Consider the following 15676-nt stretch of genomic DNA (forward strand, 5'->3'; position numbering starts at 1 on the left):
AAGAAAAAACATTTTTTATTATTCAAATTAATTTTTCCAATTTTACTTCTATTTAAACACAATATTTATAGCTTATAGCACACGCAATTGCTGTATAAACTCTGTTTTTTTTAATAACAGTATATGTTGTCATATTTTACAATTCAGAAAAAATATATTAATAATGCATAATGCAAAGCCACATGCCCCTTCATGCTTTCTGTGCTTGCTTTCTGGTATTTCTGCAAAATACAGTCATCATTACAGTCACACACACACACACACACACACACACACACATGCATACGCTTCTTCCCTCCAGGTTCTCGCTGTTCTGTTCTGTTCTCCACTCTGCTGGGTGCACTCTCCTTAATTGAATTCTGCAGCTCATTGATTATTATTGTTGGCCTTCCGAGCTACACAAGTTAGCCTGAGCTAGACTGCACCACATCAAGGTCTGCCTCTCTCTATTTTACACACAAACACAGTCTCCGGGCAAAGAAAACGGGAGCTGTGTGTACACTCAGAGTGTGTGTGTGTGTGTGTGTGTGTGTGTGTGTGTGTGTGTGGAAAAGCGGACGACAAAGATTGCAATTAAGAATAATTGCAATCCAATTATGGGCACGGTACATTTCTTAAATGCGAAATTCAATTCAAGTCCAGCTGTACTTATACTTAAATATAAAATGTTGACATGTCTACAATGTAAATGCACTTTATAGGAGGACAAACCTGCCTTTAGAATGACGATTCATATCTTCATATCTCGCATAGGGATGGGCATAAATCCTAAATAAATAATAGCGATATTTTTTGGGCCAAAATCAGCATAAAAATCGATATCAGATTTTTTAGATATGTCATGTTACGCATATTGATATGGGAAATTGAGAGATGGACAATATCGGTGTATCAGTTTTCGGCGAAAAAGCCAATATCGAACATCCCTAGTTATGAATTAATAAATACAGTAATAAATTATTGTTATTGTATTACTTCCTGTAACCAGCAGAGGCGCTGTGGGCTCTACTTCTTGCTGTGTGAAGCAGAAGAAGCACGGCAGGTATGGAAACCTGGAAGCAGGAGTTAAGAACAGACTCTCACATTGATGATTGTCAATCATAGAAATTGATAGAAAATGATTTTTGGCTTCAGCCCTTTATATTCCGGATGCCCTTCCTGACGAATACCTCGAACTACATTTCGGAAAATCCGACATGTACTTCCTAACGGGGAAACCTGAAGTTGTGAGATACAGAACCATGAGAGTTGGACAATATCGGCGTATCGGTTTTCGTCGAAAAAGCCAATATCGAACATCCCTAGTTATGACTTAATCAATACAGTAATAAAGTATTGTTATTGTACTACTTCCTGCAACCAGCAGAGGCGCTGTGGGCTCATGCTTATGTAAGCAGGAGTTAAGAACAGACTCTCCCATCCCGTTAAAAATAATATCTCCTTTAGATGAAATGATTGTCAATCATAGAAATTCAGTCCAATGTCCATCCCCGAAATTTTGTTTTGTTCGGCTTTTTCCTGGTTACGGATCTTTTTGATTCGCGTAGTACTTCAGTCGTTTATATTCCGGATGCCCTTCCTGATGAATATCTCAAACTACATTTCGGAAAAACCGACATGTACTTCCTAACAGGGAAACCTGAAGTTGTGAGATACAGAACCATGAGAGTTGGACAATATCGTTTTTTGTCAAAAAAGCCAATATCGAACATCCCTAGTTATGACTTAATAAATACAGTAATAAAGTATTGTTATTGTACTACTTCCGAAATTTTGTTTCTTTCGGCTTTTTCCTGATTACGGATCTTTTTGATCCGCGTAGTAATTCAGCCCTTTATATTCCGGATGCACTTCCTGACGAATACCTCAAACTACATTTCGGAAAAACTGACATGTACTTCCTAACGGGGAAACCTGAAGTTGTGAGATACAGAACCAGAAGTTTTGGTACACTTTCTCATCCAAAAGAATGGGAAAGTGTCCATAAACATTTGACCGGTACTATGTGCACACGCTTCCTTTGTTGCGTTTCTTCTTCGTTTTAAAACATTACATGGCGGTGACTGCGCGGTACACTTCCGAACTTTTCCCACAAAACAGGGTTCTCGACATCGCTGGCGAAATTTCGTACACTTTTCGCATTCTTCTTCTTTCTGACAACTTCCTGTTACCCTTATGCGCGTGTCATATAAACATGGCGGATATATATTTATCACTTATACATCACATCTTAACAGCAAAGAATATTTATACCTTTTTTTTTTCTCCAAATCAGCACTCCATTCATGCGGAGGTGTGCAGCTAGCGTATAACTACTTTTAGCGTAGCGTAGCTTAGCATAAGAATGAGTATGAAAAGCTTTTGGGATAGAAAATAATAGAACAGATGTGAAATATTTTGCATGAAGTCCATGTGATGACTGACGTGTCCTCGTTTATGGGATCTCCTAGTCACGCTGGGTCTTCTCTCGGTGGTCCGCCTCCACCATGACCAGCTGAGGGTCCTCCACAACGGGGCTGTCCACCCTCACAAGCTCCCCTTCCTCCACGTGGACGCCCAGCCCGTTCTCCTCGTTCTCCGCCTCGATTGCCGCAGCCATGTCGGTGCTCTCCGCCGCCGCCACCGCCTCTGCCTCGCCGTCTCGGATCTTCTTGACGTGGAAAGTGAACGGCGGCACGCGGTAGACGCTGGTCTTGGAGCGGGCGTAGACGGCGTGGTCGGGCGTGAGGGACTTCTTCACTTTCTCCTTGGAGCTCTTCATCTTGACACGGCGTTCCATGTTGGGGGTCATGCGGGAACCCAGCTTGCCTATCTTCTTCTCCAGGCTGTGCTTGGTCTTCTCCAGGTTGTCGCGGGTTCTCTGCTTGGTCTTCTCAAGGTTCTCGCGGGTTCTCTGCTTGGTCTTCTCCAGGTTCTCCTTGGTCTTCAGCTTGGTTTTCTCCATCTCCTCCTTGGTGAAGGCCTTCTTTATGCTGGCCACTTGCCGCTTGGTGGAGCGCTGAAGCCGCTTGGTTCGGGACTCCTCCACAATCTCCTCGATCTCCACTTCCTCGTCCGAGTTGAGGTTGGGCGCTTGGGCGTCGCCCTCGACACCCTCCTCGGGTATCTGCTGGAGAGCCTCCACTGTTCCGTCTTCGGCGACCGTCTCACCTGTCTTGGGTGTCTTTGGGGCCTTCACTTGGTCCTGAAAGACCAATAGAACAGAAATGAATTAGAGCATGAATTAGAGCCCTCTGGACATGAAATAACACCCCTATATTGACTTTTAAACTCGTATTACGCAAATTTGTAAATAAAAGAAAATAAAACCTTTTAGGGGCTGCACGATGTTCGAGTGCTTAGCACTCAGACCTCACAGCTAAGAGACCAGGGTTCAATTCCACCCTCGGCCATCTCTGTGTGGAGTTTGCATGTTCTCCCCGTGCATGCGTGGGTTTTCTCCGGGTACTCCGGTTTCCTCCCACATTCCAAAAACATGCTAGGTTAATTAGCGACTCCAAATTGTCCATAGGTATGAATGTGAGTGTGAATGGTTGTTTGTCTATATGTGCCCTGTGATTGGCTGGCCACCAGTCCAGGGTGTACCCCGCCTCTCTGCCAGAGAAGACAGCTGGGATAGGCTCCAGCACCCCACCTGCCACCATTGTGAGGATAATCGGTAGAAAATGAATGAATATTTAAGCATTATTAGAGCCCTCTAGACATTAAATAGCACCCCTATATTGACCTTTAAACTCTTATTACCCAAATTTGTAAATACAAGGAAATAGAAGGGGCTGCACGGTGTCGAGTGGTTATCACACAGGACTCACAGCTTGGAGACCCGAGTTCAATTCAGGTATTCTGGTTTCCTCCCACATTCCAAAAACATGCTAGGTTAATTAGCGACTCCAAATTGTCCATTAGGTATGAATGTGAGTGTGAATGGTTGTTTGTCTATATGTGCCCTGTGATTGGCTGGCCACCAGTCCAGGATGTACCCTCTCGCCCAAAGACAGCTGGGATAGGCTCCAGCACCGCCGCGACCCTCGTGAGGAAAAAGCGGTAATGAATGAATGAATGAATGAATTAAAGCGGCAGTGACATTTCCATTTTGACATTTAAAGTGATGCAAAAATTACATTTTCTAATTAATTTATTTTCATTATCAACAGTCAATGATTGGCCTTTGGCTAATGAATGAAATTAGAATTGTCACTACAGCTTTAACGCTACGAGCAACTTCAGACTGCCATCTAGTGGCCACACGGAAAAGGCCTCATTTAGTATTCAACGTCTTGAGGTTGATGTGGTTGCATTTATCAAAAGCCACATCAAGAAAATATCAGTAAAGCTAGGAGGCTTAGAGGAAACGACTGCACTTTTTTTTTGGCGTCCTCTTCGTCAGAATGAAACAACCGCATGCACGTTTCCTGTGTGAAGGTAAAGGTTTAACTTTCATTTTAAAAGCTAAATTAACACAGATGTATACGTATTTTTATTGAAGTAACTATCAAATCAAGATAATAGACTCAATAACAGACTGCAATAATGGAAAAATGATTAAAAAGGGACAAAAATGTAAGTTGCTTTTGCACCATACAGCCATTGAATGCATCAGTTTTTGTAACGTACATTCATTCATTCATTTTCTACCGCTTATCCTCACGAGGGTCGCTGGAGCCTATCCCAGATGTCTTCGGTCAAGAGGCGGGGTACACCCTGGACTGGTCGACAGCCCAATCCCAGGGCACATATAGACAAACAACCATTCACACTCACATTCATACCTATGGACAATTTGGAGTCGCTAATTAACCTAGCATGTTTTTGGAATGTGGGAGGAAACCAGAATACCCGGAGAAAACCCACGCATGCACGGGGAGAACATGTAAAACTCCACACAGAGATGACCGAGGGTGGAATTGAACCCTGGTCTCCTAGCTGTGAGGTCTGCGTGCTAACCACTCGAACACTGTGCAGTCCCTAAAAGGTTTTATTTTCTTTTATTTACAAATTTGGGTAATACGAGTTTAAAGGTCAATATAGGGGTGTTATTTTATGTCTAGAGGGCTCTAATAATGATTAAATATTCATTCATTTTCTACTGCTTATCCTCACAAGGGTCGCGGGGGTGCTGGAGCATATCCCAGCTGTCTTTGGGCAAGAGGCGGGGTACACCCTGGACTGGTGGCCAGCCAATCACAGGGCACATATAGACAAACAACCATTCACACTCACATTCATACCTATGGACAATTTGGAGTCGCTAATTAACCTAGCATGTTTTTGGAATGTGGGAGGAAACCGGAGTACCCGGAGAAAACCCACGCATGCACGGGGAGAACATGTAAAACTCCACACAGAGATGGGCGAGAGTGGAATTGAACCCTGGTCTCCTAGCTGTGAGGTCTGCGTGCTAACCACTCGACCACCATGCAGCCTGTAACGTAATTCACCTGTTGCGAAACATCAAGTTCATGGAATGCACATTGGACAGCCCGAGCGCAGACAAAAGCTATTTTTAATTCCAACTAAACTCTGTATGCTCTATAATAAAACATCAAATCCTAAATATCGGATTTGACAATGTCAAGACAGATTAAAAATGTAAGGGTGCGTTTCCAATATGTAAAAATGGACATTCACTCCCTTTCTGGCGCTGTGGTGAAGTGGAGTGATCCGGACGCTTCTATCTGCACGGGTTTATTCCGGGCTGGCCTTTCCCCTCTCTCTGGATTCCATCCTTCATTCCCTGGCTACCCGCCAAGCCGGTGTTGATCCCTACATGGACCGCCTCCCGCTCCACTGCATGCACGACGATGGGTAAACACAGGGCCGTGTCGCCATGCCGACCAGCTCCACACCTCGCCGGGTGCAGCTGGTGGAGTTTTTTTAGAAGGGCGTCCGGCTGACGCCATGACGACGCCGACACACAAAAAAATGGACGACTCTTTTTAGACACATACCGAGCAAAGTGATGATGTCATAAGGTGAAAGGTGATGGGAAGACATAGTGAGAGGTGGTGACAGCTCCTGGCCTCGGCTGAATGAACTACTGTGCTCCCTAACCTTTTAAAACCGATCCCCTCTTGGCCGGCGTGGAAAGCACTATTGGAGCCCTCTGGACATGAAATAACACCCCTATATTGACTTTTAAACTTGTATTACCCAAATTTGTAAATAAAAGAAACTAAAACCTTTTAGGGGCTGCACGGTGTTCGAGTGGTTAGCGCGCAGACCTCACAGCTAGGAGACCAGGGTTCAATTCCCCCCTCGGCCATCTCTGTGCGGAGTTTGCATGTTCTCCCCGTGCATGCGTCGGTTTTCTGCGGGTATTCCGGTTTCCTCCCACATTCCAAAAACATGCTAGGTTAATTAGCGACTCCAAATTGTCCATAGGTATGAATGTGAGTGTGAATGGTTGTTTGTCTATATGTGCCCTGTGATTGGCTGGCCACTAGTCCAGGGTGTACCCCTGCCTCTCTCGCCCGAAGACAGCTGGGATAGGCTCCAGCACCCCAGCGACCCTCGTGTGGATAAGTGGTTGAAAATGAATGAATATTTAAGCACTATTAGAGCCCTCTGGACATGAAATAACACCCCTATATTGACTTGTCTTCCACAAATTTGTAAATAAAAGAAAATAAAACCTTTTAGGGGCTGCACGGTGTTCGAGTGGTTAGCAGGCAGACCTCACAGCTAGGAGACCAGGGTTCAATTCCACCCTCGGCCATCTCTGTGTGGAGTTTGCATGTTCTCCCCGTGCATGCGTGGGTTTTCTCCGGGTATTCCGGTTCCCTCCCACATTCCAAAAACATGCTAGGTTAATTAGCGACTCCAAATTGTCCATAGGTATGAATGTGAGTGTGAATGGTTGTTTGTCTACATGTGCCCTGTGATTGGCTGGCCACCAGTCCAGGGTGTACCCCGCCTCTTGCCTGAAGACAGCTGGGATAGGCTCCAGCATGCCTGCGACCCTTGTGAGAATAAGCGATAGAAAATTAATGAATATTCAAGCATTATTAGAGCCCTCTAGACATGAAATAACACCCCTATATTGACTTTTAAACTCATATTACCCAAATTTGTAAATATAAGAAAATAAAACCTTTTAGGGGCTACCCCGCCTCTCGCCCGAAGACAGCCATGCATCAGCTTCCTGAAGTTGTACTGAAACCAAAGACAAAGTTCTCGTACTCCAACCGTTCACAATGTTTACGTAAAAGTCACGTAAAAATGAAACTGCATGTTAAATGAGACATACCGCCCGCATTGTTTAGGGCATAGGTTGCGGTGCGTTCGCGGTCTGCTCGTGACCCGGTCATGGAAATTATGCATGCTCATTTGTGGCATGCATAATTTCCAATTACGTACCACTGCATGTGATTCAAAAATTCAAAGTTTTCACAGAATTCTAAATATTCCAAGCTCCAAATTTCAATATTTCAGCATTCGCATTCTGAGTTCTTATTTCTAATAATTGGAGGACATGTTTTCAATATTTGTGTTCCAGGGAGAGTAGAAACTGAATGACGAGGGTGTGTTGCTGGAGTTTCCTGTGCAGTGAATCATACCTAAATGGAAATGTTGGTCTTGTGTGTGTTTGTGTGTGTGTGTGTGTGTTTGCACACAACAACAGCTGACTCAGTCGTTTTTATGAGGGAGTACATTTACAGAAATAAAGAAAAGAAAAAGTAAATTCTGAGAAAACAATATATCTACGGGCAATAAAAAAAAAAAAAAACATTAAAAAGTCCTGCTTGAAATATTAAATGTCATCAGAATGTTCTCGCTCTGGGTTTAATCGACTGTTGCCAGGGGCAACAGAGCAAACACTCCTCTCTGACTAAAGCTGCTGATGTCCGTCTTTCACCATCCCTCTTTCACCATCCCTCTTTCCAACCCACTGGACAATAGAAGCATCGCTTATCTGTTTTTTTTTTAAATGCTGACATTCAGCACCAGTCAATTAGATGTGTGTAAACATGTAAACATGACCATATGTATGTGTATCGCCATGACAACCGTAAGCTACTTGTTTGTTGTCGGAGCACACAGACGTACAGCAAAAATGTCTTTTTTGACGTCTCTGCCATTGGCTAACATACTAACAGGCTTTCAAACACCTTTGTTTTTTTACTGTTGGTCTTTCCAGGTGTGTGTGAGTGCCAGGAAAAAAAGCTCTGGAGAAGAAGTTGTTTGGCGCGACCTGTTTTTGTTGGCATGCATACATCACTAGACGCTGCATATAAGACAAACTTTGTTTTTTTCCGGAATAATTCTGCAACCCGGGCTGCACGGTGGACGAGTGGTTAGCGTACAGGCCTCACAGCTAGGAGACCCGAGTTCGATTCCACCCTCGGCCATCTCTGTGTGGGTTTTCTCCGGGTACTCCCACATTCCAAAAACATGCTAGGTTAATTAGCGACTCCAAATTGTCCATAGGTATGAATGTGAGTGTGAATGGTTGTTTGACTATATGTGCCCTGTGATTGGCTGGCCACCAGTCCAGGGTGTACCCCGCCTCTCTGCCCGAAGACAGCTGGGATAGGCTCCAGCACCCCCGCGACGCTCGTGAGGATAAGCGGTAGAAAATGAATGAATGAAAGTTGCCATGCACTAGTGGTTAGCGCACAGGCCTCGCAGCTAGGAGACCCGAGTTCGATTCCACCTTCGGCCATCTCTGTGTGGGTTTTCTCCGGGTACTCCGGTTTCCTCCCACATTCCAAAAACATGCTAGGTTAATTAGCGACTCCAAATTGTCCATAGGTATGAATGTGAGTGTGAATGGTTGTTTGTCTATATGTGCCCTGTGATTGGCCGGCCACCAGTCCAGGGTGTACCCCGCCTCTCGCCCAAAGACAGCTGGGATAGGCTCCAGCACCCTTGAGACCCCCCCAAGAAAATGAATGAATGAATTCTGTAGGACAGGTGGTGTACAAAGTGCGGCGCAGGGCTATTTGAGGCACCTCATTTTTAATGGACATGAGCCATATTCTACAAATTGGCCAAATTTCAGAATAACAGCATCTGACACCCTAGTGGCGGCGTCAATATTTTCTGGGTGTATTTTTGGGCGATTGTGGGTGCGAGCTTGGGAGCGCACCCGTTTATGATTTGTAATTAGGGTTCTATTTTGTCCAGCGGGTGCTTCTGTTAAGGGGGGGCGGTGTAGTAGTTTTCCTTGGACTGTGTTTGCATCTCCTGTTCCTACTTCCTGGTATTATCCATATTTTAAGGTGTGTTATTAATTAATAAAGATTTTATTGAACCAATCTTCCATCATATCCTTGAACCCCCCGCGGTAATGCTACAAGAAATGATTGGGAAACACGACAATGGGCGTTGTCTGGTATCGTAGACCAATACGTTTAGGAATACTGCTGCATTTAAATTCCTGATCACTCTCCACCAACATGTCTGGTGTTCCTTTTCGGGAAGTGGGACGACTGGGTCTTCATGGTGGCACGCAATGGGCGAGGGAGAGAGAGAGAGATCAGCTGTCGGATCCCGTCTGCTACTCGCAGCTGTGGGGCCTCGCTTTCACAATGAGTGATATCGCACGACGCAGGCCGCACGGAACGGCGGTAGGACGTCCTTAAAATAAGCAACCTCGATGCGTCTGGGTGATCAATCGTTGACGGTCAAACACGAGCTCCAAATAAAGCTGCACACAATTGAGTTGTGAGGCCATTCGAGATGGGGAGGGGGTTATGGAAATCCGTCAGGCATCGAACAGTGGCAGGATTATTCCGCAGAACCAACACACGGTCACTTTATGGTTCTTCCGGGGAGGGGGGTTCCGTGGTTCTTTGTGAATTTCAGGAGCGGGGGAAGCCCTTTTCTCGGAGGTGGAAAATGTAACCTCTGCACTCACGTCTCTCCGTGAGAACTGATGCTGTCATTCATGCTGACGGGAACGCAGACGGTGGAGTAAGAAGCAGCTACAACCCACCTCAGAGTTTCCACGGGTGGAAGACTCGGAAAAAATACCCACTCTTTTGGGACATTATGTAAGATTTAACATGTTTTTTTACAGTTATATGTCACCAAAAGGACACTTGTATGTGTCATATTGTTCACTTTGTTAGCATGACTAGTATGTAAAAATGTCTTTAAAATAGCAATGCTACTTGTTTACTAAGCAAGTCCGACAAATGTAAAATATTATGTAATAAATATTCATTCATTCATTCATTTTCTACCGCATATCCTCAAACAAACACAGTCCAAGGAAAACTACTACACCGCCCCCCCTTAACAGAAGCACCCGCTGGACAAAATAGAACCCTAATTACAAATCATAAACGGGTGCGCTCCCAAGTTCGCACCCGCAATCGCCCAAAAATACACCCAGAAAATATTGACGCCGCCACCAGGGTGTCTGATGCCGTTATTCTGAAATTTGGCCAATTTGTAGAACATGGCTCATGTCCATTAAAAATGAGGTGCCTCAAATGGCCCTGCGCCGCACTTTGTACACCACCTGTCCAACAGAATTCATTCATTCATTTTCTCGGGAGGGGGGGTCTCGGGGGTGCTGGAGCCTATCCCAGCTGTCTTCGGGCGAAAAGCGATATACACCCTGGATTGGTGGCCAGCCAATCACAGGGCACATATAGACAAACAACCATTCACACTCACATTCATACCTATGGACAATTTGGAGTCGCTAATGCTAATTAACCTAGCATGTTTTTGGAATGTGGGAGGAGAAAACCCACGCATGGAACGTGCAAACTCCACACAGAGATGGACAAGGGTGGAATCGAACTCGGGTCTCCCAGCTGTGAGGTCAGGACGCTAACCACTAGACCGCCATGCAGCCCAGGGGTGGGTGCAGAATGATTCCGGAAAACGGGTCGCGCCAAACGACTTCTACCCCGTACGCTAACCACTTGACCACCGTGCATCCCTACTATTTATTTATTTATTTATTTATTTATTCATTTATTTATTCATTTATTTATTCATTTATTTATTTATTCATTTATTTATTTATTATATATTTATTTTATTTATTATTATATTTTATTATTTATTTTTTTTAAATAGTACAAGTATATTGAAAATGTTGTATTATAAATAATTAGGAATAATAGTAATAGTAATTAATTATTATTATTACTATTATTAATAGTAATAATAACAAAATCAACATGTTTTATTAACTTTTTTTATTAAATAAATATTTTTATATTTTTATCAAATTAATTATTTATTTGTATTTTTTTAAAATTAAATTACCGTAAATTAACATAGTTTGGAAAACAACAATAAAGTCCCAATATAAAAAATATTTTTCATATTTTCCTTTTCAGGCCCTCGTGGTCTAGTCCATCATGTTTACACCTGCACTGTTCAACATGGCCGAAAAGGAGCAGATAGATGTCCAATTTGACCAAGATGTTACCAATTTTCCAATAAAATGAAAATGTCTACTAGTAACATTAATAGAGTTTGTAGACAGTTTACTTAGTATTTATATTGATGATACTTATGTACTAGCAAGTTTCTGAAGTGACCGGGCATGCTTGCTGACATGCAACAGTGAAATATGGCGCCTGTCGGCCATCTTTCCACTGCCTCTCAAGTCTAAAGTAAGGCACGCTGAATTTGAAGACAGTCGATATAGTGTGCGAGTGGTGTTGCAAATAAGACGGTATACAGGGCCTCCGTGGGGTTCTAGGTTAAAGGTTCCGAGTAGGAGTACGGCGGGACGGGGAGGGGTAAAAAATCTGAAACGAAGGGAGGGGAGCGGGGTAGATGCCAGCGAGATGAATCACAAAGCCAACTTAGCATCACTTGGCGGTTTTGTTTTTGAAGTCCCCCAGTTGTCGGGCTCTGAAGGGGGGCTTAGCGAAGTGCCGCATAACGACTGCACGGCGGTAACAAAGTGGAACTGATTGCTGCACGCCGTGGGCGGGGCTGACGGGTAAAATGTAGCGCCGGGCGAAACTAGTTGGCCGCGATCCCCCGAGAGGTCGATGAGTTTGGCACAAAAAACTGACAAGTGAGACGTGTCTCGAGAGTGGAGTGCGGAGGGCCGGGGTGGGGGGGGGGCGGGGGGGCATATCAGCTGCAACCAAACACACCCAGATTCCAGTCCGCACGCTCCGACACAAGACATCACGAACCCGATTAAAATCGATGCGTTGATACGCAGACATGAATAGGACGAGTCAAATAAAGCACAGGCATCCTCATAAAAGTAACTTCATCAGGCAGGATGTGCGATGTTGTCGGAAACGGGAACGCTTTCTTTCGCAGGAGCCAATCACGAGCTAGAACAAAACGGTGTCATCTTTAAAAAAAAAATAAAAAGGCTAAAATCATCACACAGCAACTTAACACTCAAAGTTAGGTAAGAAATATACAAGAAAATGACCTTTATGAGTTTCTAATAAAAAAAAGAAAACAATTTTAACTTCTTTCCATCATGCATTGCTTCCCATCTCACCAGAAGGTACGAGCTGCTACATCAAACCCTAACCATGTTGTTACGGCCATGTTCTAATCTCATGGCATCTCCTACTTCCTCATCTCCTACTAATCGTTTAAATACTGCGCCGCTCGCGAGTCAGTGAAAACAGGAGCTCTTTCGTTCCCAGGAGCCAATCACGAGCTAGAACAGAACAGTGTCATCTTAAAAAAAAAGGCTACAATCATCACACAGCAACTTAACACTCAAAGTTAGGTAAGAAATATACAAAACAAGGACCTTTTTGAGTTTGTAATAAAAATCTCATCAGAAGGAGGTCGGATTGTGCGGCTTCAACAGGAGATTACAGTAATTAATTGTTTTTAATTAATTATTTTAATTAATAAATAAATTTTTATTTTATTACAATTTATAAATTATGAATTTTAATTAAATAATTCTTAGTTCCTTAATAATAATCATAATACATTTTATTTGTATAGCGCTTACAGCGCAGTAATTAATTACTTTTAATTAATTAATTTATTAATTCCAATTACAATTTACAAATTATTAATTTTAAGTAAATAATTATTAGTTCCTTAATAATAATAATAATACATTTTATTTGTATAGCGCTTACAGCACAGTAATTAATTGCTTTTAATTAATTAATTTTATTAATTACATTTACAATTTACAAGTTATTAATTTTAATTAAATCATTATTAGTTCCTTAATAATAACTATAATAATAATAATAATAATACATTTTATTTGTATAACGCTTTTCAAAATACTCAAAGACGCTTTACAGTAAAGAAACGTGGAGTTGAGTAAAAACAGAGTAAAAGATGCATTAAAATACAACATTCATACATTAATTCAGAGCTAAGTAGCTTAGGGGCAATAAGGGGCAAGTAGCTTGCCCCTTATTGGTTTGGGGTATGACATATATGGGGGACATATATTTTACCACTGTTGCCAGCTAACACGACTGCGGGTGTAATTATAAAATCATCCTAAAGATACGTAGCTATTCTAGGTGCATAGAGACCGAGTTAAATTCGGATTAAAACATGACACCCGTAGTTAACGCTGCATTATCAAGCGTCCATATAACGTCCATCAGCGGTAAGCAAGGCTGAAAGCCGGGAAGTAACGACCGCACACACGCGGGTACCGCCCTTAAAAAGCACCTGCATATATTCCATTGACATTCAGTGTCGCCGCAACCTCCGCATGCCTAACCCTTATCTCATCCTTAACCCCATTCTGAGTCTAAACTGGTCCCGCTGTAGCACATTAACACACACAAAGGGGAAAGCGGTAAAAGTCCAGCAACCGAGTGTTGCAACCGCGCCAATATCTCGCCGGCCTATTGAATGAAAAACAATAAATAGAACACAGAGGGAGGGTACAGAATAGCCATGAGCAGCATGATAGGGGCTACCTCGTTGTACAGCTGCTCGGAAAACGTGATCCTGGTTCTAACAATGATAATGCTGTTAGTGTTGATTCATTAAAATGCTTTTAGTCGGGGTTGATCCATTCCTTAAATTACACAGCACAGATAAAGATTCAAGCTAACTTTGTCGGACTTGCATGGATACGAGTACATCTGTACAAACGGGAATTTTGTCAGATTTTGTGCAAAAGAATACAAAAAAATTATAAAATCTACCGTAAAGCATTGGAATGTTGGAATGAATAAAAAAAAGGATTATTTTAATCCTGAATAATAATAATAATAATAATAATAATAATAATAATAATAATAATAATAATAATAATAATAATAATTATTATTATTATTATTATTATATATATATATATTATTATTATATTATTATAAAATTAATTATAATAATAATAATAATTATTATTATTATAATTATTATTAATAATTATTATAATAAAATAATTAATAACAATAATAATTTTTATTATTATTATATTAATAATAATAATAATTATTATATTATTATTATTATTATTACATTGGATTTATTAAATTTTACTGTATGCAGACAACATCAGAAACACCTGCTCGGCGTAATTTATTAAGCCCAAATATCTTCGCTTGCATGTCTGCCGGATGCCAATAGTGTAATCCGCTCCTGCTGCAAAAATTCCGATGCAGGGAACGTGAAAACCTTTCGGCATACCAAAGCAGATCCTCTGACTAACTGACACGCATGAAAGCGAAAGCTCTCTTGACCTCTTATGCTCTAGATGCTTGCTAGAAAAAGACATATTTAAGACTTAGTTAGTGTTAATGTGAAAATATACAGTAGATTTGCATATTCACGCCTATTCATGGATTTCTTTTTTCTGCTTTAAATTGTAAACAATTCCTTTCTTTATGATAACTTCAAGGAAAAGTGTACTTTTTCTAGAATTTACAATCCTTATATAAGACTTGAACACACCTCTTTCTCTTTTCTGTGCATTATAAAGATATAAAAATAGATAAAAAGAGACAACACAATGTGACCTGCATATTAACATTATTAGGGCTCGAGCACTGACAGTGCGAAAGCCCTATTGTAATCGTAATGTTTATTATTATTATTATTATTATTATTATTATTCTCCCAAAATGATCGTGATTTTGAGGGCCTTAACATGCCTGAAAACTCGCCAAATTTGGCGAAATTTGAAAAATTTTATATTTTATGGGTTTCAAATATAATGTTCCAAAATTGACTCTCTGCGCCACCTTGAAATTGTAAAAAAAATTAGCCCCCGCCACCAGTTTCACCGATCGTCACGAAACTTAGTGGATACGTTTATCATCACAGGACGCACCAAAAAGTCTCAAGAACCCATATTGCAAAACCAACAGGAAGTCGGCCATTTTTGATGGCGTCGGCGATTTTCAGGCCAGAAGTTGGCGCCACAAGTACCTTCCGCACGGTCCGATTGTCGCAAATTTTTTAATGGAAGTTTTGGGCGTCGGACGGGACGTGACCGCATATCCGCCTATCACCGGTGTTGCCCCCTCCTGGTAGAAAATGGGTGTAGCGTTTATTTCGATGTTGCGTTGAGTAAAAATACCGTAATTATGACATGTTAGCATGAATGTGCCTGTTGCTACATGGCTACAGCATTAATAGAAACACCATAAAACCTTGTTGGAGGGCTTTGGAGGTGTTTTAATAGCGGGCTTTGGAGGCGGAATAGGTGCATGCCATTACGTGCATCTTTTTTTATCTGTTTTTATATCTTTAGAACACACATTTAAAAAAAAAAGTGTGTTCAGGACAAACA

General features: G+C 41.9%; 1 protein-coding gene across 3 annotated transcripts in view; it reads right to left on the minus strand.

Annotated features, from left to right (window-relative positions):
* cavin1a (caveolae associated protein 1a) overlaps positions 1–15676 on the minus strand; it is a 19849-nt gene continuing 4173 nt past the window's right edge. For all 3 annotated transcript variants that reach the window (XM_058049398.1, XM_058049397.1, XM_058049399.1), the window contains exon 3: positions 1–3184. In XM_058049398.1, coding sequence (XP_057905381.1) covers positions 2447–3184 — 738 coding nt within the window. In that variant the 3' untranslated portion in view covers positions 1–2446. The remainder of the gene's footprint in view (positions 3185–15676) is intronic.

The sequence above is a fragment of the Doryrhamphus excisus genome, chromosome 15, assembly GCF_030265055.1.
Source record: "Doryrhamphus excisus isolate RoL2022-K1 chromosome 15, RoL_Dexc_1.0, whole genome shotgun sequence".
Lineage (NCBI taxonomy): Eukaryota > Metazoa > Chordata > Actinopteri > Syngnathiformes > Syngnathidae > Doryrhamphus > Doryrhamphus excisus.